The sequence below is a fragment of the Haliotis asinina genome, chromosome 2 (genome assembly GCF_037392515.1).
Source record: "Haliotis asinina isolate JCU_RB_2024 chromosome 2, JCU_Hal_asi_v2, whole genome shotgun sequence".
Taxonomy (NCBI): domain Eukaryota; kingdom Metazoa; phylum Mollusca; class Gastropoda; order Lepetellida; family Haliotidae; genus Haliotis; species Haliotis asinina.
In genome coordinates this window covers 93,860,015-93,887,997 of record NC_090281.1, presented here as the reverse complement: position 1 = coordinate 93,887,997, position 27,983 = coordinate 93,860,015, and the positions used below count along the sequence as shown (strand labels likewise).

The 27,983-nt window shown below is 39.1% G+C and overlaps 1 protein-coding gene across 2 annotated transcripts; it reads right to left on the bottom strand.

Moving 5' to 3' along the window:
• Window positions 1-260: 260 nt before the first annotated feature.
• Window positions 261-27,983, bottom strand: LOC137274626 (ribose-phosphate pyrophosphokinase 1). 2 transcript variants are annotated; one of them, XM_067807925.1, is made up of 8 exons: window positions 27,773-27,960; window positions 24,007-24,190; window positions 23,431-23,529; window positions 22,184-22,308; window positions 13,351-13,524; window positions 12,720-12,879; window positions 7,772-7,895; window positions 261-3,834 (listed from the first exon to the last, which is right to left on the bottom strand). In XM_067807925.1, exons 1-7 carry the CDS (start codon window positions 27,943-27,945, stop codon window positions 7,803-7,805), a joined length of 1,008 nt encoding a protein of 335 aa, XP_067664026.1. In that variant the 5' UTR covers window positions 27,946-27,960; the 3' UTR covers window positions 261-3,834; window positions 7,772-7,802. The 2 variants fall into 2 exon arrangements, with proteins under 2 accessions (XP_067664026.1, XP_067664027.1); XM_067807926.1 differs by lacking the exon at window positions 7,772-7,895 and having other exon boundaries at window positions 27,773-27,983.

Genomic DNA, 27,983 nt, shown 5'->3' with positions numbered 1-27,983 from the left:
GTTCTAGAAATTTGATAAGTACCTTTGTATCATTGTTAACTCATCAACAGAAACGTTGATCAGTGACAGTGTTGATGGGACATTAAAACTCAGGACATTAACATCTTCAAATGGTGATCTCTCCCACGAATTGAGGAAGACCCCACAGGATGGTCCATGGGTCTGTGTAGAGAGGTGGCAATGTCAAAATTGATCAATAGGACAAGTTATGAACACAGAACACGTCAACACTACTTGTCAAAAACCAGAGAAACAGCATGAGGGGTTTCACATATTTTAATACAAGGATCAATGAGGCAAATGATGATACAAGGTAAGACAGGATGATGACAAAGAGAAAACAGCTCTTGAGTATTCAAAGAAAATGAAATGGAAGTTTCTGAAGGAAAAAGATTCAGTATCTTGTTAATCAGAAAGTACAATATTTAATAAAACGAAACCCTCATGATATTTATGCTGATGGGTTCTCTGACTAATGAGAGACACAAACATTTGAAATGTCACATCAACAGTTACCTTGAACCCTCCTTTTTTCTAAAATTAATTTGACACCATCGGCAGTTTAGGCAAGGTCAAAACTTGTGTTTGAGTTCCATTTTTATGAAAATATGAGAAATCCATTTTCAACATTTAATGGATATATGGGAGTGTGAAACTTCTTCACATTACAGATACAATAAACTGATAACTCAGAGAACAGATAATCAAAATTCAATGTTCCAGAAAAGTAGGTACTCGTAAGAAAGTAGTACATGAGAGAGACAGGTATGATACATTCAATATGACAATGGTATGGGATTAAATGCTTACACTCACGCTCCAAACAAACCTTCACGAAATATGAAATCAAGTGCAATTTTTAAAGTCATGTAAATCTTGTGTTCGAGTCTAGGTAAAAAAGTAATGTGTTTTTCTTTCTTTTGATATATACCATATTCATTAATTATTGACAAAATGGTAACACTAGCATGGGTAAGACACAAGAAAAACAGGAACACATATTTCTGATGTCTCATGATCCGATACTACAAAGTGTAACATGCGAAACATCACAAACACATGGCAAGAACAGAACCGACTAAACATCTGAGCAAACTAGTGGGGACTTCCTGTACCGGATTGTACGTCACTCGTGTTGCATCAATCAACATATACCGTGGGGCATATACCTAAATATACAACATTAATGAATGAGGGAGCTGTGTTCGGGCTGCTTTTAGAAATATTTCAATACTCTGACTGCAAAGGACACCAGAACTGGGCTTCTCATTAAGTACTATGGTGGGAAACAATAGCCAAAGTGTTTGTATGATCAGCATATGCTTTTAGCATAAAGTTATTCACACACAACCTCATATTCACAATCACCCATTAGACAAAATGTGTACTTGGTTTTACCAAAAGGTTTTATCAATGAACTGTGTTAGAATTTAAGGAATTGTTTCCTATCTGATTAAATATTTGAATGAAAGAACCTTCCTCTACCTGAGGCTATGACACAAAACTCTTTGTTTCAAACACTACACCCAGAAACTGCTTCTCTAATGGCTGCTCAAACCTGTACACCAACACCATGTTTAATGATATTCCAGCCATTCTACAGCAGGGCCATCAAGTTTGAGTCAATATAATAATGCATGAATTCAAGATCATGTTACACGCAGAATTAATTTTTCATAAATTTAATTTAAGGTATAATCTGAAAGGTGTGAATGGGTCCATACATGTATGAATCAATGCACTTGATTCCTTCATGCTGTTTCGCCCAAGTAACCAACACCAGCCACATGTCCATGCACAGGTCAATGCTTCTTTTGACTACAGATCTTATCCATTTGTAATATAACATGAATATACTGTATAAATATTTTTGCTGACGGGTACAAAGAGTAAGGAATCATGAATGTTAAGGATAATTATTAGTGAAGATGGAGCACAAACGTTAACTTTTCTTTTTGTGTTCACCACGTATCGCCCAGGCCTCCTTTCATGAAGCAACCTTAAGTAATGTTAACCTTAACTCCCATTCTTCAACAATGAACTAAGGTTACCAAGATGACTTATATTCACCTGAGCCCCTTGTGAAAGGAGGCCCAGTTACTAATATTCTAGATGCTTGAAGGGGTAATTGTAAGCAACATTTGGGCAGCAGAATTAAATGTTTGAACCTATCCAACACTATGAGGTATGATGACAAGAGCCCTGACCAACCAGCCTCACTGCCAAGCTCAGCACCAGGGAGCCTGTTGGTAACACATATGAAGAAGATAATCAAGTTATCAATATTGTGAATAACGATCCCAGCTGTTGGAATGGGATGACAGGCAATCAATCAGGTCAAGGTGACCTGACACCTGAAACATTTTGTCTCTTCTTGTCATGAATAATTCGAACTGGATGAAAATGGCTGAGATCAGTGTGGATATTGACAAACAAATAGGAAGTCCACTACAACCATATTTCGTCGTAGACACAGTATACATTAAACTGTGATATCATTAACTGATATATATATGTCAGTTGAATGTATGCTTGTGTCTACAATGAATTATGGTTGCAGTGGACATCCTATTTATTTGTCAAATCCTCTCAGTTGTAACACTTCCTGCGAACTGATGAATGTTTACCTTTTCCCAACAAACACAAACACAAACACGATGCACTGGGGATATATTTTGTTGTGCTGTGGTGGTACAAGAAAGCATTTATTGCAATAAACAAGATGCACTGGGGATATATTTTGTTGTACTGCGAACACTGGTACAAGGAAGCTTGCAGTAAGTTGCTGGAGCTGAGGAATCATGTCTATCAACCTTATGCCAAAACAAATACTTGTGTTTCAGGTTGTCACAGCAACATGGCCTTTATGTACACTGTCAATATGTGTTTATTTTCATATGTCTACCATACTGAAGCGGTTACAAAGTATCTCAAATCTGTAAGTCAATATGGATGATGACTCATAGAAAAATGTGAGATTTAAACAAGTATATTTCTTCAGCTCAAGAGAGAGTTGGGTAACGGAAGCAGAAGTACTATAAGCAAGCCTGTGTCAAAGGTGAAGGTCATTTGTGTGCATACCCACTTTATTGTACTGTACTTGTACCTACAACTAAATCACAAATATTCAATGTATGAAATACTATGTGATTCACTGAGAATAACAGAATTTTCCAGAGAAATAAATTTGTTTCTAACTTGCTCCCCATGGGTGTATATTACAAACCCCAGGTCATGTTATCCTGTTGAGACACAATGATCAGAATATGCATGGAGTGACATGTAACTCTTAACAGCGGCAACTTTGACCATTTCCAAATAGTCCAATTTCACACATTCCAAATTCAAGAATATTATCACAGAGTCTACATACATCTGACACATGCCAGGACACATGCAATGATGGATCCATCTTGTAATACCTGTCCATGTTTGGGATGACCACCACCTGTGATAGTGTCACCATATGGCAAATAAACTGATACTAATGACATTTTGGGGACACTTAGTACATGATATAAAACAGTCTGAACCAAACAACATTTTGTACCCTTTGCCCTTTTCTTTCATTTCAGGCTGATACTTATTTCATTCTTAACAACAAACCATGTCCCCGCCTGGCTTCATGCAAGTGGACCAAGGTGCAGATCATTCTTGGATTTGTTTGGTTCCTCAAAATTCAAATGTTGAAGAGTCGACTTTAGGATGATTCATAGGAGCACTGAGACAATCAATTTCTTCTTACATGGGAACGTTGCTGAAGAGATAGGACACAGACTCCCCATTGTGTGTTCTTCTAATGGCCTCTGCTAATATCATGGATATATCAATACACTGCAAAGAAAATAAACAAAATGTGATGGTGGCACAGTGGAACTGTTACAGGTTCAAGCCCAAATACACAAAGCCATATTAGCCCTTCTAAATCCATGTAGCACAAGCCATCATGAACTGGAACATAAACTTGATGACCTCGTCTAATTTGTGAATTCTCAGTAATGATGTTAAAAGAGCTTTACATTCATGACTGTTATTTCCATGGCATACAGCACAATCCTTGTAATGTGTGGACGAAAGAAAATAACAACAATACTATTTCTGATAAGTGTGAAAGAATAAACCCTCGCCATGTGCTCAGCTGGAAATCTTGCAGAAATAAGAACAAGCAAAAACATGATATTTTCATTAAACACATGTCTAATCTGCAATACTGAACCATGGTAGAACTATTATATCACACGTAAAAATGCAGTATCTTAGAGACAAAAATTGTTATATATCATGGTCAAAGTATTGAAGAAGAAGTAAAGCATTTTTAAAATGTAAGGTGGGAGATAGAAAGCCATGCTGAGACTACTTGAGTGCTGGAACAATCTGCAAGGCAATGACAGTCATAACCCAGTCTTCTAGAGCACAGGATCAAACAGCAAGATCAAACAGCTGAAAAGGGAATAGGCCAGGACAGAAACTCAGCCCACAGTGCCAAACAGTTAATGTCAAAGCCAGGTAGGCTAGCTTTCCAACAATTGCATGTTCTGAGTAAACAAAGTAAACGATACCATATGAAACAAGGTAATAGTGTTAAACTGTTAACATCTTGTAAATATGACTTTGGTAAGTAGATTGTTAAGGTATAGTATTTATAATCTTGTCAGCATAATAATACTTTATTTTAAAGTTTATATTCAGAATGCTGTATTAATCCTGCACTTGTGATAAAATTTGTGTTAATTGGCAGTGAGTGGTTCATTAATAGGTGTGATTATTGAGTCAGTGCATGAAATGGGGTCTTACTGAAATGTCGACCCTAGGGTTGAGGGTAAAAATCCTTTCATGTGATATGTTGTTTTAGTGTTGTTGTTTCAAGGGGTCAAAGTCTGGGAGTTCTCCAAAGTTGAATTCAGGTGCAAAAAGTGATCATCAAGTTTAGTATGAGACCTGTTCACCTACTTGAATATTATTATTTTGGTAAGGTCACTCAATGTCACTTCGTTTGTGTGTTCAGTCAAGGCCACTAGATAATCCAATGATATCACACATTTAAGGCAGCATGACGTTTATATCTCAAACATCGCTTCCATCATGGCAAATGCACAGTTTAACCATTTTCTACATTTCTGAGATGGCAAATGGTTTTCTTGACAAGAAGAAATTGAATGAAATATGGATGGTGCAGTACAAGGCAGGTCAGAGGTTCCCACCCAAAAAGGCCAAGTACCACCACATTGAGTCTCATCTCCTGCAGCTGAAGCACCATCTGGCTACTTGTGACCTCGCTCTCATGCAATTTACTGATGCGATATTGCATTCATTAAAGTTAAATAAAAGTTAAAATAAAGTGTCCATGATTAGTCCTGTGCAGATCGAGTATTATTTGTTATCTTTATCCTAATGGCAGAGTTTAAATATTATAATTCCATTTACAGTTTAGTGCTTTACTGTTCATAAATGACAAAATATAATTTTGATAAAATGTGTACATTAAATTTACTGATACTGTGTAAATTTTATAATTCCATTTTCACTTTAGTGCTTTAGAACATAATAAATGACAATATTCTCAATCTGCTTCTTTCATGTTTCTATTTCCTGCACTACCCATGTAAATGTAACAACAACTTAATTCCACTGTAACCAGTCAGTGATGCATGGAGACTGCCAGCTCCTTCCTTGCCATTTTGTTTTGACACGCTGTAGACGGTCAACGTTTCGGTAATGAACCCATGAAATGCATATTTGTGCCCTTCAGGTAAGGTTTAGGTGAAAAGGGACTGATGCCTGCTTAGGTTTACCTGTTAAAACACAGTGGTAAGCACTAAAATATTCATTACTAATATAACTAATAGAATAGTGTTGTACCATCAGACCACTTAGTTGTGCCTATTGTTCACAATAATTACATTGTCGGTTATAAAGAGGATTTTATAAGGTGTTTTCAGTGATTCCAACATTAAAGGTAAAACGAAAATTAGGTAACTTGTTCAAAAGTATTTGTGATCAAATAGAAACATGACATTAATGTGGGAGTGTTGCCAATCAGTTATCCTTGAGTATTCTTAAGTCCTCAATAAAGTCATTGAATGTACACAAGTTCTTAGATGTATCTCACCGGAATTAATACAAACTCATTCTGTAATTAGTAATTTTACACAGCTTTCATAGCTAAATATAGAGTTAGTGAGTTCAGTTGAGTTTTATGTCACTTTTAGCAATATCTCAGCAGTATCACAGAGGAGACCCCTGAAATGGGCTTCAAACATTGTACCAGTGTGGGGAAGTGAACCTGGGTCTTCAGTGTGAGAATCAAATGCTTTAACCATGTGGCTACCCCACTGCCCTAAATATAGAAATATAGCTTAATGTAGAAAATGCTGTATCATTTTCTGCTTTTCATTTACAGGAAAATACAGGAAGAACCAATGTTATTTACTTTTGAAGACTTACTTTAGTGGAAGATGGTAACTCTGAAGAGACAGATTTTTCTTGTATACTACCACTGTTACCATTATTGGAACTGTAATTCCACAGCAATGCGGAAAATAAATATTCATTCTTACATGGAAATACATACATAGGTAATCAAAAGGGGCATCTACTTTTTTTCACTCTTTACTCTTATGACTTGAATGCTTACTGTACAGTATCCAAGACAAACTTTACATTTCATCAAAGAAACATTGTCAAGTTCTCGGAAATAACTAAGACCCAGATATTACATGATAAGGTGTTAAATAGATTAAATCTTGTCTAGTTTGGTGCTGTTTCATGATACATAAGTGGTTAGAAACTAGGTGACACGAGCCATATCCCTTGAAACCTTGTACATTTACCTCACAAAAAATTAATTAAATTAGTGTCTTATATTCCTCCACATTTCAGCAAACATATTTGTAAAAAACATCAACTTACTTTTACACATTGATCTTGTGAGTTGCATTTGTGTGGATGAAAGTAAAAGTGGCAAAGTTTAAAATAAAGAAGAAGCTATGAAAATGAAAAAAACTTTTAGCAAAATGACAAAGTGGCATTCAATCAAGTTCAGTTCTTATTTGTATCCTGATTATTTGGTAATTATTAACAATATAAATATTCCATAGTTAATTATGAACATGTAATACTGAGAATTATCATGTCAAACTGTTCACATTAGCTGAGAAGATGAGAGGGGGAAGGAGCCACACGAGAATGTCAGTAAGTGGAGAGAGTTATGTTAATGTAGCATAACAGTTTCAATATGTGCAAATACAGAAATATACACTAGCTTTGGAATAAATCACTTATGCACACATTCTACATGAACCAGTCCTGTACAAAAATTATTGGTATGTATTACTTAACAGGCACTAGATACTTTTAGCTTTCTTTAATTGTGTTATACATTTTACAAAAAATACACAATATTGCTTAAACACAGGTCCGTGTTAAATATACATCTCACATAAGCATACCAATCAATTAGTCACTTATTTAAATTATTTCAGGCTTGTTTCATATATATATGACTGATATCATTGGCAGATAAGTTTTGAATACATATTCAATCCAAGTTAATACGTATGATTTTGTAAGGTAATGCATCATGCACACAATATAGGAGAATTATGATCACACAAAAAGGCAGTACATAATGAACTTATTAGAGAATATATGCAAAAGTTGGGTCCATGAGAATAAAATAAGGGGTCAAGAAAATGGCGTAAAGAAGGTTGCAAACTTGGCTGGGTGGTAAAAGAAAGGATTATAAGAGTATCGAAGATGGAATACCACCCACATGACAAAACTAAAATGGGAAGTTCCCGTGGTTACAAGGGGACGTGGGAAAAGAGGAAAGAGACAGATTCTCCGTTATGAGTCCTTCGCACAGCCTCAGCGAGAATGGAAGAAATGTCAATCAGCTGAAGCAGAAGAGAAAGAGGGAGGTGAAGGCTCTACAACATACACATGGCCAACACAAATCCCAAAAACGCGCATAAAACAAGTCACCATGGAACCAACCATATTTTGACACGACAGTAGTTTAATTCAATTTGGAATTATCAAGCAAACAGCATGTAATAACAGATTTAAAATAAATAGCTGAGAAAATAGCGCACTGATACGAAATAGGAGTTTAAAATACTGCACACTGAAATTGATATGGAATAAGTGTTTAAGAAAACAGTATTTTTGGTCAATCTGACATAATTGTTCAGTATACATAATTGTATGATTAAATTGATTTTAAATATGTAATCAAGAAATGGCAACACTACATATTCATTATTGAAAAGAGGTGACGAGTGAGGAGTGAGTGAGTGAGTGAGTTTAGTTTTACGCCGCACTCAACAATATTACAGCTATATGGCGGCGGTCTGTAAATAATCGAGTCTGGACCAGACCATCCAGTGATCAACAACATGAGCATCGATCTGCGCAATTGGGAACCGATGACATGTGTCAACCAAGTCAGCCAGCCTGACCACCCGATCCCGTGATGAGTGAGGAAAAGTTGTATATCATACATATCCCTTCTTGTTTGTGCAATAACTATCACATTAATGAACTCTGTAGACAGAGGTTAGAAATAAAAACGAGATTGTTTTCCATTTTGCAGCAAGTTGTACGCAGATGCCCTCCATATTTGAAGCAAAGTTATCAGTGGGATGTATAGTGTAACTTGATGAGGACAAGACCTGACAGTACCACAATTCCGACTTTGAAGTTTGAGATTGTTGTTGCGCTCAAGACACGTATGGAACTAGTGTTGAAAGCTCTAACATTACAACACTCATCAGAAAGAGAGTTCTTGGTTTAGGCTCCCCATAAAATGTCAGTGTAATGCTATATTCCTTCCCAGTCACATGACAACATTACACCCAATCTGACACCTTGTAAAACAGAGTAATGGATATTTTAACACTATGCACATTGAAAGCATGGCTTTGATTGATCAGTGTAGTGTTGTGTGCTGTAGAATGTATTTTGTCAACAGATTAACAATTTGCTCTCTGTGACATTATTTTGCAGAAATAATTTGTGGTAAGGTGTATCATTTGAGTAATTATGCTTAAATTAGGTGTGTGTGTGTGGATGGGGGGAGGAAGGAGTAGAGGGAGAGGGAAGGAGAAGAGAGAGAAAATAATAGGGGCAATAACAATACATTATATAAAACACACTTATTACCATGCTACCTTTGACTTTCCCATCTGTACTACCACCTCATTCCCCTATTTTCACTATTATTTTTAACACAATCGTGTTGTTTTACACAATGTGTCGACATGGCCGCTATGACGGCTATCAGTCATCAGGAAGACCCTCGACCTGATTGTGTAGACATCTGAATGACACAGGATTGTTGAGGCCAAGCCTTATTCATTGAGTTTCACAAAGCTAAAAATATTGTAAGACATTGTAAAGAAGAAAAATTATTTGTGAAATGTAGTTACTCTACCAACCTTACTAAAAAACCCAGTCCATACATAAAATGTGCCAAAGCACAGCAAAAGGAATCGTTCTGTCTCAAGCATAAGTTGCATAAGAATACTATACTTTCTTGGTTAAGTTCAAAGTGTTCACCCTTTTCCTTTTTTTTGAACAATACTGTTGGAAGCTGGAACACCTAGTGTTTTACTATAAACTGATTTGTCTAGCAACAAACTGTATTGTTGTAAACAGGTACAGATCAAGACTGAAGAGAATGAAATATCTTAATACAAAAGAAAGGTTTAAAAAAGTAAAATAAACCAAGCGGGAAAAAAGCACATTTTAAGGATTATTCTGCAATAATATTTTCTTTCATTCCTACCAGTAATTGCCATTTTCTAAATTACATCCCACAATAAAAACTCAGATGTAATATTTGTGTCATTTTTTTCTCAGGTAAACCTCCTTTCAGGGTCATATACAATATCCCTGGGACATTCTATACAATACTCCAAACTTGGCCCTGAAAAATTTTCACGAAGTGAAGCCTTTCAACATCAACATTCAAGTGCTTGAAATCAACTTAAAATTGTCGTCAAAGATCAAAATGAAGGTGCCAATGTTTTCCCTCTCTGGATAAGAACTGCATCTGTCAGATCATGAATCAGACCCTCTACTTCTCAGCTATGGAGCCGACAAAGATTTTGGTGTTCAAATTATCTATTTATAGTTAGGCCTACTGTCACAACATAGGTTTTACTACCGCCTCGGTTACTGTTAAGTTGCTTCATTACTTGATCATCTGATTGTCCATCATTGATAGATTTATGTTTATGTAACTGATTTCGATAAATTTGTAGTCTTTTCCTTCAATCATATGACAGATATATGACATTCCCTTGGTTTGGGTTAAAAATGTAAACATGAGGGCAAGGGAAAGACCTGAGGGTCAGGGATGAAGGATAGAGGCTGTATAGTGGTGGGGATTGAGAGTGGAGACTGTTGAATGATGGTGTTCATAGGTTGAGGTTGTTGAGGGGTGGGGATGAAAGGTGGAGGCAGTTAAGGGGTGGTGATAAAGGCTGGAAACTGTTTAGGGATGGAGATGCAGGGTGGAACCTGTTAGGGGGTGAAGCAGGAGGGTTGAAACTGCTGGAAAAGAAATGGTGGCAGAGACTGTTGAGGGGTGGGAATGGATGGTGGAGGTTATTGAAGGGTGGGGTTTAAGGGTGGAGTCTGTTGAGGGGTGAGATACACAAAGGGTGGGGAGGGTTGCGACAAATGAGGGGTGGGGATGGGGGGTGCAGATGGAGGCGGAGACTGATAAAGGTTTGTAGAGGACACTGGACATGTAGATGTGACAGGCATTCCAAGAATGAAAAGACAACATCACAATAGCCTGCTAATACACTCCAGGTAACGAGCAGGCAAACCATCGCCCCAGTGACAGCAATAACCGACACATGTTACTTCACCCCTCAGCATTATTCAAGGAGTGAGTGAGTGAGTTTTACACCACACTCAGCAATATTTCAGCTATATGGCTACAGTCTGTAAATAATCGAGTCTGAATCTAGCTATCGACAGTATGTACATCTATCTGCGGAATTGGGAACCGGTGGCATGTGTCACCAAAGTCAACGAGTCTGACCACCTGATCCTGTTAGTCACCTTTTATGGCAAGCTGAAGCATGGACTGCTGAAGGCCTATTCTACCCCAGACCTTCAAGCGACAAGCTAGGTGTATATGACCAACCAGACAAACAAGTGCTCCATCACACAGACAAGGGTCAAACAGTGTACAACAAAATGTGCCAGCTGGCATTGAGCACCTCCAACAAGCATGGTACAGTTAACCTTGCCCAAACTTCCACAAGGTCATCAGCTACAGCTACTAGTCAGTTTGGGTCAGAGTGATACTGCAGTTAGTGCTACAACAGGGCTCATTCCGAGTCATTCTTGAACAGAGCCAACCCCAATGTGTTGGGTACAAATGTAGGACACACAGTAAAATGAGGTACCAAGGCTGATTGTTATTGCCCAGAACTCAAAAACAACTTTAAACTCTGGACTTCTTTAGCTCTGATAATAGCAGTCTGGCAAAATAAAGTGAGGATCCTCAACACCACAGTAGGTTAAAGCATCAGATTTCAGATAAAGACCCATTCAAGCCCATTGGGAGCATCAGATATCAAGATTACTATACTTTCAGGCAGTCTGTCCCACAGTCAATGAAGCACATTATTTTCCCTCCCACCCAGACCTCAGTGCATTGCAACAGCTCTACATCAAGCTGATCTAGAGTTCTGTCTGGGTTAAGGGTCTCCTAGAGTCTGCAAGAAACCTCACTCCTGTCACTGACTAGGTTACAAGTTGGCTGGACCAACATTAGGCTACAATCTTCAAGTCTTGCCAGACTTGTTCTCCTTACGAATACTATTTTGCAACGACCAATACTTCATACCAATACCCATACTGTACAGCAAACATCAGTATTACATGCGATCCTGAATTATTCAATCACCAATGGAAAGATTTGTTCCTTTTTTTGACTAGTAAGGCTTAATTGTTGATACAAAGTTCATTTCATTTGCTCTTCACACATTTGTACTATCTAGGCCAAAACACCAACCCAAAGTCTAGCTTTAGATGTTGCTAAAAATGTCAGGAAATAAGGCCATTTCATAGCAGGTGGAAAGTCACCAAAACATCTAATGTCATTTAGAAAAAAAGAGTTTTGTGCAAAACTTTTATTCAATACAACCTCAGTTTACTCTGTATCTAATTCTTGCTACCACACTCAGTGTTTATACAGCACTCCTATTGTGGTGAAACACTCGTTACAGGCTCAGGTTACTTTCACTGACGTTTCACATATTAAACTCATAATTACATTGTCTGTAAAAACATATTATCAAAATAAGAAAAACACAAACACTGGGGAAAAAAACAGTTCATTGTTTAATTTTACGCAGTAACATGCAAAGTTATGTAGCCCTAACTACATTTTGAATAAACACTACTCTTATATGAAACTGTTATACAGACAAGTTTTTCCTTATGCAGGCAGTATAGCTGTGTCCTAACACCTTTAAAAAGCCTTTGCATATCAGTTGTGTCAAAACTAAGGGAAATAAAATACTGTTAAGTGGGTTGTAGCCAGACATTTGCTCAGTTATTTAATTCTTACCCATTACAGTTCATGTCCATACACTATGAAAAAGCTGCACTTTATAATCTCTCCTGACCACCCATTTGATCTCCATGGCAACTCATTGATTTCCTCACCATACCTTATCTCCATGGTAACATACCTTTATTTTCTGGGCCATCTTCATCCTCTCCTCCTGGGGGACAGAGTTGGTGACAACAACTGCTTCGAACATGGAGTTGTTGATGCGAGAGATGGCGGGGCCAGAGAATATACCGTGTGTACATATGGCAAATACTTTTACTGCACCAGCTTCCAATAGTCTGAAAGAAGTAAGGGCTGGTCATAACCAATATTACAGCAACATCACAACATGGGACACCAGAAATAGGTCTCAATGTGGGGAATCAAAGCTGAGTCTTCAGCATGATGAGCACAAGCTTTCACCACTAGCAGACCTACAGCCCCTACACTAACCATGACACTATCCTCACTGAACGAGGTCACCACCTGGTTGTATTTACTAAGGCAGGGTAGAAGAGTTTTAGTTGTTTCCACCAGAATTGCTTCACTCGCATAATAATAAACTATAGTGTCATTAAAGTCTCTCAAAAGACACATTGTGTGACGACAGCCAGTCAACTAGTGAAAACTACAACCGTATCTAAACTATGCAGGTAATGACCCTATACACCATAATATCTTCATCCCAACAGCTAAAGCACTGGATGCAGTCCTTTCAGGATATAGTCCTACCAACATCCAAGCAATCATACCACAGAGCAAATACTCACTTTTCAGCAGCATGACAAACAGTTCCACATGTGTCAGCCATATCATCCACCAGTATGGCGATCCTGTCCTTCACGTCTCCCACCAGCACCATTGAGGCTACCTCATTGGCCTTCTTCCTTTCCTTATGGATCAAGGCAAAGTCCACATTCAGACGGTCAGCAATAGACGTAACCCTGAAACACAGCACTGGAAACTGAAAGTAAGCCACTTTGTTACATATATTGACCTTTTATGTATACTGCTGAAAAATGATAAGGACACAATTACGAGGGGAAGTCAATATGTTCATAGAACTCGATATAAAACAGAACACAATGGTTGTGATATTGGTTTTATTTTTCAATATAGTCTCCCTGAACCTCGATGCATTTTGCCCATTTGTCTTTGAGACTGTCTATGCCCTTGAAATAGAAGTCTTCAGATTGGTCCCTCAGCCACGCCTCTGTTGTTGCCTTGAGGTCATCATCATTGGCAAATCTTGTTCCACGCAAGTGAGATTTCAAATTGCGAAACAGATAGTAGTCGCTGGGGGCCAGATCTGGACTGTATGGGGGATGGTTTAGTTGTTCGAAGCCACATTGTTGAAGAGAAGCTTGTGCAACACGGCTCTTGTGGACTGGTGCATTGTCGTGGAGAAGCATGACTCCAGCTGTCAACTTTCCACGCCTCTTCTCTTTGATGGCCGCTCTCAATCTTTTCAACAAGTCAGCATAGTAAGCCCCTGAGATCGTAGTTTTAGGTGGTTTATAGTCTATGAGAATCACACCCTTTGAATCCCAGAAAACGGTTGCCATGATCTTGCCAGCAGAAGGTTGTGTTTTGAACTTCTTGGGTGCAGGAGAATGCTTGTGCTTCCACTGCATGGATTCTTGTTTGGTTTCGGGATCCCAGTGATGAATCCAGGTTTCATCCCCAGTAACCAGACGAGCATGAAAGTTATCAGGATCAGCGTTGTAGATGTCCAACAGCTCACGACTGGATTCAACTCTCTGGTGACGATCATGTGCATTTAGGTTACGAGGGACCCATCTTGCGGATACCTTGGACATGTGCAGGTGTTCATGGATCACTGTGCAAACACTTCCATGTGAAATGCCACACTCTGAAGCTATCTCGTCCACCTTTATTCTCCGATCGGACATAATTAAGCGTTGGATCCGGGCAATTGTATCTTCTGTAATGGCTTCAGAAGGTCTTCCTGACCGTGGGTCATCTTCCAAGGAGCTGCGACCTCGCTTAAACTCAGCTGACCATTTTGCCACAGTGGAATATTGAGGGGCTTCCTCGCCATACACATTGATCATGCGTTTGTGGATTTCGGTTGCATTCACACCTTCTTTAGTGAGAAACTTGATAACTGCACGAAACTCAGTTTTGGAGGTTTCCATGATTTGTGCAGGGTAATCGTCTTTTAAAGGCTCTAACTCTCAAGTAAATGCTCGAGGAAGGTTGGGTATCAGTATACAGAGTCACAGATGAATCAACTCAATAATGACACCAATGACAACATCACCAAGGATATATCAGCACCCACTTCTATGAACTTATTGACTTCCCCTCGTACTTTATGTTACATGGTAGGCAGGCTGGTTAAAGCGCCAGACCAGGGACCCAGCAAGCTTGAGCTGTTGGGATCGACCTCACCTGTGACCGGGTGTAAAATCCTTGGAGTCAGCTTTGTGTGCAGAATCTTTCGGTGTTGTCATAAACTCAAGTGTACAGTACTCAGCCCCCTGCACTTAAAAGAATCCATAAATCCGTTGACCAGATGGTGGACACATAAATACGTGCAAACAACTAGCTGCGGGTGCATCAACGTGCAGTAAACATGGTCCAAGTACTGTGACTATGTGTCCCAGTCCACCAAGCTTTGAATGTGTAGACTTCTTTGTTGGGCATTTTCAGAAGTTGAGCTGATGAAGAATGACAATTATTTTGGATACAATAATCATCTCAACAGAGATGAAGGATAAAACATTCCCAATGCCTGCCATCACTTGATAAAGTAATCAAAAAAGTTTCTTGTGTAAATTGTTTCAATTCAACCATGTACATCAACCCCACCCATTGTAAAAACAGTTCACCTGGCTTCCCGTAAGTTGCACAAGCTCTAATTTGCCCTTGTATGTCATCATACTGGCTTCCTATAAACCTATTCATCTCTTACACAAGTGTTGTATATCAACCTCATTTCTTGTACAAACAAGTATTTCCCTATCAACTGTAAACACAACTCATGTATATATAATTTGCTACTCATGTATCACTTGCTTGATGCCATTACTATCTATGTTGAAACGTTGCCACTACAGAACAAAAGAAATTGTGCATCCATATATCCATAATTGTCATTCATCATCTTTATTCTTCTGTGACTTGGCTACCTCGCAAGGATGAGAAACACTAAATAACTCAGTGCGCCTAGTGGCTACACAAGTTGTATAATCTCTGGTGAGTTGAGATTGATAATATGATGTGAAATAGAGATTGGCATCCTATGATTGATGGAAAAAAAGTGCCAGAGCCTGTACCATACCTGAGCATGAACTAGTTGCATGGATATGTACGCTATATAAATATCCTGTCCTGTCCTGAGTTGCAACAGGTCATCTGTCATGGCATGTTAATTGAGCTGTATATCTGTGAGTCTAGTATTACATGTTTGGTGTCCAAGGCATTGTAGCATTGTAACAACTGCAAATTAAATACCAGTTACGATTCCATTTGAGACCGATCAGTTGCTCACTAACACAAAATGTAATAATTGCAACAAAACCAAATTTTGCACAGCCACATGAAATCCACAGACCAACTCTGATGATGTGTCTCATAATTTGGGACACTCGAATAAAAAAAGAAACGATCATCATTTTCATGTCACCTTTCGCTATTTTGTACGGGGGAGGGGGGAAGGAAGGGGAAGAACAGCCAGGTAATCAACAAGCATGTGTTGTGGTTACCACTTGAGATGTTCAATGGGAGTCAGCATTGCCACTTTCAGAAGACGCTGTTGTCCGAATCTGGGTCGCTGTTGTCAGAGTCTACCCTGATGACGTCTGGCTTGATGGTGGCATGGTCCAGTCCACTTTGTTCCCAATAATGTCTTTCTTCTTCATTCTCAACGCACTTTTGCCATGTTTCCTGCATGATGGTGTCTATTGACTGTTGAACAATCGTCTGTACATCCCGAAATTGAATGTTACATTTTGCCTGCCAACATCCGGTTTCATGATACCCCAAATGAGTTCTATTGGGTTTACATCGCAATGATAGGGTGGCAATCACAAAACTGACAGACCATGTTATGTAAGGTACTCATCAACCTTAAAGACAGGTGTGGTTTTATTTGACTTTATGATGTCATACAGAACAGGTTTGGTTGCTTTTTCTGGATACAACATTGCTTTGTTTTGCAACCATTCTATCATGCCCCCCTTCTTACTGTTAGATGTTGGGGTCTTTGTATTAGCAGAGACCATATAATGTTATATGGTCTCTGGTATTAGGTGCTCGAACGCCAGGATATGGAGCGTTATCAATGACAATCAGACTTTTGGGGGACAGTGCTGGTACCAATTGATTTTGTACCCATTCTAATAAAACCATCCCGTTCATTTCGGTATGATAGTCTCGGTTGTCTTTAGAATTTGCCTTGAAGACTAGGGAGTAGCTAGGTAGGAATCCCCAACTCTTGCAACCAGCATGGAACACAATCAGTTGCTCTCCCTTGCCAAGTGGTAATTTTCTGGCACAAGACTCTGAAGAGGAGCTAGCGAACCACTGTGTCCCTGTGGTATGGGAAGCACTTACCAATGTTTCATCCATATATACAGGCTCGTAACCCTCTGTATGTTTCTTTCGAATTGGGCATAAGTACTGGTTTCTTAGTCGAACAATATCAGACCTCTCGCACAGTGCACATCTATTTTCTGAGCCTACTTTTTGTAACAGAAACCAAATTTGTAAAGCAACTTCCATAACTGATATTTTGAAATGACCAAAGAATGATTTGTCTCCATATGCTTTTTCTGATATTTTGTTTATATAGAGACTTAATGGCTTTTCTAACCAGCTGCTGTTCAAATGAATCGACTTTCTCACATCGTGTGGCTTTTGAGATGGTTCTCTCAGTTGTGTCCGTGCAGGTTGAATTGGTAGTTTTTCAAGATAGTTTTTAACTTCCCTTCCGTCATTGCAACAGCACGTGCAGTTCATAAACGATACTTAACCAAAGCATATTGAGGCCTATCCCTTTCACCTTCATTTTTAAAAAAATTAAATATTTTGCAAATAACTGACTTAGCGTTGTGTGATAATCTCCTTGTTTCAGGTACTGCAATCACGAAAGTATGGTTTGCCGAGCAAATCACACGTGTCAATTTCACACGTGCAAAATTTGGTTTTGTTGCAATCATTAGATTTTGCGTTAATGAGTGATTCATCGGTCTCAAATGGAATCAAACGGACTGTACATGAGATTCTTTAAGCTGATTATTGATCACAATTTTATTGTTTGAATTGACATTAGTACAGGCAGTTGGAGGGGAGAACATTTTAGCATGGATAATGAACATAGTTCCCATGTCTGTTTTCTCCACAGTGACATCACTGTCTGTTTCGTAAATTATGTAATTTTCTGAATAAAATTGATATTTTATACTTATCCTGACTCATTCTAATTACTTATCTCCTCTTCCCTAGCGAAGGTAGTGAAATCCCTTGAAGCTCCCTTCTAAAAATAAGCGGACGTAAAATACACTCAGCCTCCCCTTTCCTGCGCATTGGTCATTTGATCTGCCATGCTCTTCACTCTCTCCTTGTATATCGCCTGAAATGCGAATATAGAAATTCAGTATGCCTGTGCAGGGCAACTGGGAGGGCTTTTGTCATGAGTCAGGATAAGTGTAAAATATCAATTTTTCCTTATCCTGACTCATGCTAATTGCTTACAGAATTGAAACAGCATCCACTCTGTTGGTGATGGACAAAAAGGACAAGTTAAGATGTCTGCCATGATGTTGCAGACTCTTGGTATGTGACATGCTTTTATTTGGAATCAGACTGTCGACCATGTCGAAAAGTTGAAATATTAGGTTTAGTAGAAAATTCGATCTCATTGACCCTTGCTTGTTTATGTAGAAAGCCATTGGTGAGTTGTTTGTGTGGATCATCAGTAGCTTGTCTCTCAGTGTTGTAGACCAGTGATGGATAACATGTATCACTACTTTCATCTCCAACTGGTTGATGGGAAGAGCAATCTTCCTTCTTTCAGATTCCTGCTGCAACCTCGTTGTTTAGATGGGCACCCCATCCTTCGAGAGATGTGTCTACCAAGAGATGGTTGTTGAATGCCGACTGTAACTTATAAGTTTTTCCGCAGGCCTTCGACTGGCAAGTCCACCAAAGCGGGTATTATCTCAGATGTCCAGCATCATAAACCAGTCATGACTTGAAACCGTGACTCGGGAATTGCTGTCATAGACGTAGCTGTAGGGGCCTTTGTCTGGTCATGTCCTGAGCTGACGTGAGCAGACCGAGTAGACATCGTCACTGTTGTAGTGGTAACGGAGAGAGTAGAACTTGTTCTAACATCGGCTTGACCTTTGACCCCCCAAACCTCTGGGACAGCAATGTATTTCAACGCAGTGATGAATCCAATCCCAAGGAATTTAGAATCATAAGTCATTCGACCTGAGTTAGTAGTCTGATAGTGAAGCTTCTATGCCATGAGGATACGTCATTTTTCGTCTTCAGATCTTCAACCCTGCTCATTATGAGTGAGTTGACACGCAAAGGAAGTCTATTTATAGCTGGCTGCCTGTCCAATCAGAAACTGTCATTCACTGCTGCAGATCTCCTGATAGGCAATGCTGGATCTGCTGTTAGAAGATCTCTATGCTGTCTGAAGAATCAAATGACGCTGTAGACTGCTGATCTAGTGTGTAATCGACATCTTTCCATCGTTGCAAGTGTGAAAGTTTAACATAGACGACTTCCTGACACTGGGACAATAACATCACATTCTGGGCAGGGCGTTGTCTCTCGGGGACCAATCATATTGAAGACATGACATCAGCGGCATGGCGTTGTCTCTCGGGGACCAATCAGGTTGCAGACGTGACATCACCGGTGTAGCAGTCAACTGATCATTGTGAAATCTTGTTCAAACGGTGATAACCTTTCTAACACTCAGGCTTGTCCGTAACCGTGCTGTTTGCCGAGCACATGTCTAGATGAGTAAAGCGCGTGAAAAAACTTCCGCTGCTTGAAGCTGATGTAGACAGACTGTCTTCAAGGTAGATGTTTCGGAATTCTTTCCCCGAAAATAATACCGTCATCTCTTGCGATCGAAGGTGTAGTTTGCAGTGGTATCTTGTAATAGTCTCGAAGAAGATCCTCTTCCACTTGAGACGGTTGTATGGGAACGGCTGAAGGTAGAAAACTCCAGTTGTTCAAAGCCTAATCTTCAATGTTTACCTCCTCTCTCTGGACTCCGGAGAACTTGGACTTGTTAGTGTAACGCTCACTTGTCTGCTTGAGCACCGTTGTCAAGGTGTCGATGGACTTGATCATCATGACGTCTCTGGAGTCTTGGGTGACCATGCTTGCAACCTAATTAATCTTGTCAACGAAGTAGATTCAAACCCACACTAGTTGAGGCGAGGTGTTTCGACATGAACTGCTGATCCCTCATCTGAGTGACGAATGCTGACAGGATCATTCTCTTTTCCTCATTGGCAGGTTTGCTGAACTTTGCGATGAGAGTCTCGTTGATGGCTCTAATCTCAAAAAAGTGTGAGTCGTAGTTGTGTCGAGCTGAGCAAGTCTCTTGTCGTTTACCTTGTAAGATTTGATGCAGGCGGGACTGATGATTTTATAAGCTTCATAGATGTCTGGTGCTCTGACGAAGGGCTCTATATGATGAAGAGGGAAGCGACGAACGTTGAATGACTGTACATGATGTTGTGGAAACTTGGTTGTTGACTTAAACGCCGTAGATAATATCTCAGGAATCGTAGATATCAGAGGTACTGGAGGGAACGTAAGTGTATCAATGTCATCATCCTTCATCGTGTAAGTATTAGCTTCATTAGAGTCCTTGGATGGTGAAGCTAAGTCAAATCCATTTGTGATCCATGATGTAACTTCAGAGTCGGAAAATAGGGCTGCCTCCGATGATGACACTTGGTAATGTCTATCTTCATCCCTCCATGAGTGTGAAACATTCATCCTGTGTTGACGATCCCTCCTCTAAGATCCCCGGCTAAAGGGGGTGATGATTGATGATAGCGCCTTCGATGAACTGGGAAGAGTGACGAAGACCTTCTGCATTGACGAGTGAACCCGCCAGTGCACTCACGCGAGTGGGAATCCTCACTGGTGCAAGTGCACTCACGCGAGCGTGACTCCTCACTGGTGCAAATGCACTCACAAGCACGAATCCTCACTCCTGCAAGTGCACTCACTCAACATAGGTGGATCTCTCTCTCCAGACTGGAGCTGGGGAGACTGATGAAGATCCTCTGCATTGACGAGTTGACCTGTGAGTGCACTCACCCAAGCGGGTGCACTCACTTGACGTAGGTGGATGATAAGGACGATGGTGACGATATTCCTGAGCATGTGTGCATACGCCTCCTCTTCATCCTCTGTAGTGAGTGCAGATCTAGTTGACTGCTCACACGGAGCAGCAGTCAACGTAGTTGAAGACTGTAGTCTTCATTGTTCTTCAAAATGACCTCCAAGCTCATATTGCATGTAGGTGTCTGTGTCAAATGGCTGTGTTGAGTGCAGTCATGGCTGACTCATAGAGATGTCTGCTGTGATGACCGAGGATGATTGCTGACTAAGTCTGCATTGTCTGACGATCCTGAGCAGTGATGATGTAGTCGTGGCCGATCTAGGAGCAACTGTCTACGTAGTAGAAGACTGTAGATATGTCATTGCTGTAGAGGGACGAACTCGCCCCCACAGAACTTTTTTGTCAAACTTCTTCGTTGCAGACAAGTTTGTCTTCGATGATGATGGTGATCTAGGCTTCTTAGGCTGTGACGGCCTCGCTCCAAATGAAGTCCTCTTCTGTGGTGTAGGGGACAACTCACTGGACCCTGGGGACACGCCTGACTGGTAACTGGAATGAAATCAAAAACGGTTACAGAAGCTAAATCATCCGATTAGACATGACTAATGAAAGTCGACATTGCCTGTCCCTCGCACACCTGCGAAAAGAATCAATTTATACAATAAATTCTGAAATAGATACATTTCTGTAAAATTCACAGCAAATAGTGGAAGAACATAAGGGCTTACACGCTGTCGAAACTAAAAGCAGGTCAACTGCTGACAGCCGTAATTTACACTGTAAACATGATTTCATCAACTGTGACAAAGTCTTGGTTGACAAAATATGTGCTGTATCAAAGCACAATAATCACGAATAACCAATTGTGATACATATGCATAAACCAAATACCGCATACAACAGTTGTTAAAGTACAATAGTTAAAGGACCGAAATAATTGAAAAACTTATCACCGTAGTGGAGACTCCAGGTAACTCCAGCTGCCCTCGTCGGGCGATCAGGAGAGAGTGAAGAGCATGGCCAGTCACATGGCCAATGCGCGGGAAAGGGGAGGCTACACATGGGTGAGTGTATTTTATGTCTGCTTATTTTTAGAAGGGAACCTCAATGGATTTCAGGCATTCTACTACCTTCGCCAGGGAAGAGGAGATAAGCAATTAGCATGAGTAAGGATAAGGAAAAATACAGTTTTGAAGTACTTATTTTTTCAAAACACCAATGGAAAAGTGTTTTGGACGTTTGAAACTGACCTCTTGGCACCACCAGCATCTGGGGAGACAATGCAGCAATTCCTCCAGTCAGTGATGTTGTCACGAATCCACTTTAAGACGGCCGGTTCTGCATAGAGGTTGTCGACAGGAATGTCAAAGAAACCCTGCCACAAGATGTGGAAACATGTAATCAGGAGATGTAAAATTGAGTCTGACTGTTGGCAAATGTGACTATAAATATAAGAAATATCAAAGTGATCAACAGCCATTTTTGATGCTCCAAATAAATGACAGATAATGCAAAATTTTGACTGCAGGATTTAAGAATGTTTCCATTTACTGGCAAAAACTTGTGTGACAATAACAACTGCAACATATTTGAACATACAGTCAAATCCTGATGAGTCGAATGCTGGTTTTCTGAATATATGCATAACTCCATTCCCTGTCATAGTTGTCATCATTTGATTTCCAGTTACACGAATTCATAAATACACATGATGACTCGAGAAGGAAATTTAGGTCCTTCAAACAACAGCCACCCTGTATACATAAGCCGAAGTCAGTCAACGAGCAGTTAACTGGAGTAGATAATGGATCCCATCAACAAACCAGCACAGCTTACACCGTTCGCCATTAATGGGCGAGTTAAAATAGCAGATTAGTGATTTTACAGAAATGTAAGAATTAACACATGAAATTAAATCAGTTACTTTATATAGAAGCTCAAGTCATTGCTAAGTCCCAGGACCTGTCACAACAACGACTCGTCTGATGATGAAGATGCTAAAGGTGGATAAACCTAAGAGTAATTAACACAAATAAACATTAATGTCAGACCTTTTCCAGAAGAGAGTTCACCTTTTTCATTTCAAAAAGGTTCAAGATGGTGCTATGTATATCCGTCGTTTGTTGATGAATTTTGTTCACAGATTTTAAGAGGTACATGTATTTTGTATTTCAAAGCACTAGTATTGAAATGTATTCATATTTCTATACTATTTGTTTTCATTATCACTGTCACCTAATGTATTTCTGTGCTATATTTTGATATGATAAAAAAATAATTTGTTCAATATTCAATCATCTTTTGTCCTAACCCTTATAGGCATACCTCAAATACATCAGTAAGTCAACCTTACTACATGGTCAACAGCAATTCCACTCATCTGGATTTGAAGGTATATGCATACAAAAACATCATATGATGTCTTGATATTACGCAAATATGGAAAAATAATAACCGACAGAAACGTGTAAAGTACGTCAATATCATAATGACTGACCTGAATTTGTGAGGCGTGAAGATCCATGGTGATGATGTGATCTGCGCCGGCTGTAGACAGCATATTGGCCACCAACTTGGCAGATATAGGAGCACGACTCTGGAACATGTGACAACCTTGATAAAGCAGGAACCCTTTACGTATGTTTGTTTGTCAGTTTGTTTTTAATACACACCCAGCAAAGGACAGATATATGGCAGCATCTTCATCGTCCAGATGTCAAAGTCAACCTCATGGTCAGCTCTTCCACATAGCAGCTGGTGTATTATGATATTATGATAGTCAATGAAGAAGAAACAAACATAATCACCATTTTTCACTATGTTAACAGTTTATTTTTCACAACAGTGACCACTGACCACCTTGATGTAATGTGTTGACTTTCACTCTACCGGGCTTGATACTCATCCATTTTGCATATTACACTTTGACAAATAAGTCCTAATTCAAGTAAACCAGTCCTTACAATAAATCATGAATGTCATGTGATTATGAGTATCGAATTAAATTCTTGCATTCCTAGTGTTTGATTCAACAAATACGCCAATGACCTGTAACAGGCCGAGTTAGAAGTACCTTGTCTTTCTTGTCCTGTCGTGCATAGGGGAAGCAGGGTATAACAGCGGTGACGCGACATGCTGATGCAATCTTGCAGGCATTGATCATGATGAGCAGCTCCATCAACATGTCGTTCACCTCGGAGCACCCCGTCTGGATGATATACACATCTTCTCCACGCACAGACTCCCCGATCTCAACACTGCCGACAGGTGAAAAGCACTCTCATTTGCAGTAGGACAAAATCAAAACATGGTCAAATGATTGCGATTGAAGGGACAGATCTGGATGTAAATGACAAAGGTGATGATATTTCACCTGTAAGTCTAGTGTTTACCAGAGTTTAATGCTTGCATGGATTTAAAGTGGTTTGAAAAAATCATGATTAGATTCCACATTGTTCAATGACTATTCATCAGGTCACCTTCAATACAGTTTTATTTAAAGAAAATTACAAGTTATACAAGTTAGTGAATGAACCATAATGTGACAGTTTAAAATGACAGCTTTCACTAAATTACAGGTTGTGATCTAGAACAAATGGGTCCATTTTGAGAATTCACAAGAAGCTCTCAGACAAGGAATTCTAAAACTTGCTTGATAATACAATAAAGTGCTTATTCAAAATTTGACTCTTTTGAAACAGTGAATACAATTATAAGTACTTCAGCAAGTTTCCAAAGTAAGTGCTTTTGGAAGAGAATTTGGGAAAGGAATCATTATCTTGCTCCAATTTTTCGGTGACACACAAATCACTTTTGATTAAAAAAAAAACTACAAAAATCACAGAAGGGCTCTGGTAAAATATATTTTGGGTCATGTGAGATCAGCTGACAAAATACAAAAAACACAAATACACATAACTGAAAATGTGAAACGTACTGAAAAGTATTGAAAATGATGTTAAGACCCTTGAAGATCTGCAAAAGTTATTCTACATAAGATGAATTGGTAACTTCTGATTCTAATCTTGGCACAAATAAAGTCACTTGCTGCAGCTTGGACTCTTCCTGCTCTCAGAAGGCCCAAATAAATGTCTGAATGAAATATTTCACAATCCATGCTTTATATCATTTTTTACTTAGGAAGTCTTGATACATATCCAATGGACAGGCATTTAAACATCATACAAATGCTAAAAGCCATGACAATTTCCAAATGCTCATGTCTCATGTCAACATCAAAACCATTATGTAACTTTCGTAAGTCATCACTCTCTGTGTTTACTGTGTTCAGTGATGTGTGGCCAGTCATGTTTAAAGAGGACATAAATATTACATAATGTGGGCTCTATTACCTAGACAAGTAGGTTATCAATCTATGTTTAACCATGTCAGAAGGGGAGAAGGTCAAGCTGTAAACCAACACTGATCGACCCAAGACTTGTTTGCCACGTTCTCAATACGTTCAAGGTTTTCGTAATTCTTATATTTTCAGTTCTCACTGAAGATCACTGATTAGTGCAGATGTATTGTCACTTTAGTAATCCCCTGAGTGAAGTGATGCAGGAACTTCTCTCCACAACAACTGAATTTCATTTATTCATCAGCAGCCCCTGTAGCAGCCCTCTGGTGGCAGACCACAAAGAAATGTCCTCTGTTCTTCTCAGACAGTACCAGTCTTCGCAGAAATGCATACATCACATCAAGCCTGAACCATGATCAACAAGCCATAAAATGTCATAAAATGTGAGCAAGGCTCACCAACACCCCACACAGAGCCTCTCAAATTCAGCTGAACAATTGTTTATAATGATTCTTCTTTACAAAAATACAGCATCTATCACAAACTCTTTGCACCTTTTGAATAAGCAATGGAACCCTTACAACATCTCAAAACTATCTATTGAATGATTATGAAGGTAATTGGAGAAGAGTATAATGTTTCAATTTTCTTAAATGAGGTATGATTTTAACTAAACATTCTATGTAAGACTGTAACATTGTATTGAAAGCAGCAGGGCTCCAGATAACTTTTCAACAGCAAGAGTACATACTCCTTATTTTGTCAATAGAAGAGTACTTGAAAAAATGTAGAGTACACTTAGGGCACTGAATGGAATTAATGTTGAGTCAGTAATCTTGTGTTTCTTTTCATAGTACACCACAACATTGCTAATCTTGTGTAAACAGGACAATAAATGACAAAACAAAATTTTTTCAGATAAATGTGTCTGTAAATGATTCTGTAAAAATGGTACAACACTGATGTGGTGTGGCTGGCTTTTTCCTATCATAATGCACATATCATTATCCGTACAATACGGCCCTTATCTGCCACCCTGAAGCAGTAATCCTGGTAATGTAATGGTAACCTGTAAGCTCTTTCCCTTCACCTGTTGTAACTGGAATAAAAATATTCTCTGCCAAACCATAACTTTTGATCATAGGTAGTTCAAAAGAAAAAGCAAAATCCCATTATCGACAACATATGCTGAAGAGCCAAGCATCAACTGATAAAGTCTTAGATGACTACTCTTGATAGGTACAGTGGAAGCTGTCTTACTCGGACCCTAAGTAACTCAGTTTTCTATATAATTCGGACCAAATTGTTCGTCCCAGCAGAAGTTAACTAAGTTATCATTACATATAGGCTAACTAATTCAGACTTCATGTAACTCGGATTTCGGACTGACATCTCTGCCTTTCAAGGTAATTTACTATGGAAACATCGCTAATTAACTCGGTCAAGCGGGACTGCCTGAGGCGGAAGTGCTTTGTAGTTAGCCGATTACCGACTTCAAACGGATTGTCAAGTGTGATGATAACCAATTAACAAAATTAAAAAAGAAGTTCAGCAAGCTGACACGACTCACTCAGTGTCATTTTGATGGTATGCAATTTTGTTATAAAGACGATACTCCAGTAATTTCTCATCAGTGACAAAATGCCTGAACCAATGATACGTTGTATTTACTGATTTCTGTGGAGAAGATTGAATCACATGCGCTTCCATACTAGGGCGTTACCCCGCGAAATAGCGAGTATCACGAAAACATGGTACGTCACTTCTATCACTCGTGCTTACGGACAAGACACAAAATGAGTGTTGCATTGGAAATAACCGGACGACAGAGCATAACAATAAATTATTCAAAAAGGATGAGGTGATATTTATTGACGGAATTACAGTTTTGATAATCTACTGATACGCAATAATGTCCATGATCATCTTTTGCCCTATTACCCTGGAAACATGTTACACCATGGTAAAAGTACACTATATCAGTAGATCTAAGCAAATGCTTTCACTAAATTCGTAGATCTAAACAAGTGCTTTTACTAAGTCAGTGAATCAAAAAATACCTTCATTTCCTGCCAGAGGCAACTTCAATACATATATTCCTTATATATGAAAACAAATATTTATCTTATGTATGATCATGAGACTTTATGTCAACATGATGAAAATTAGATACATTCCATTTCCAGTCATTTGAAATAACATTTGATCTGATTATAATGAACACTATGCAGAAATATCGTTACATAACAACTGCAACAGTTTCAAGTTGAAGGCAAACATGTTTAACAACAAAACCCTAAATGGGCCCCAAATAATGAAACGTTTTTCAACAGCAGAACTGATCGAACTGACCAATGATCTGTTCCATACGTAACGAAATTATTGATTTTAAACCTAGAATGTGTTACATTGAACCACATTGTGAAAAGACAAGGGTAAATGACATGACGTTAATGGTCAGTGTTGATTTCAGTGAATATGCTGTGAAAACACATGTGACAAGACTCAATCTAAACAATGCCCAACACCATGTGCTTACCAACACTCTCCATTGCTGAATTTCTTCGTGACGACCTTGCCACGCTCAATGCCAAGCCTGTCACATATTTTCTGAGCCAAATCAGGGTGTGAGGTACCGCTAAACACCTTGATATTTGGCATCCTTCCTATATCCTTCAGAGGACCCGAAGACTGCGGTCTAATTTGTTGCATGAAGGTTCGCGGCAGATGAAGTTTCAGTTGAAAAGTTG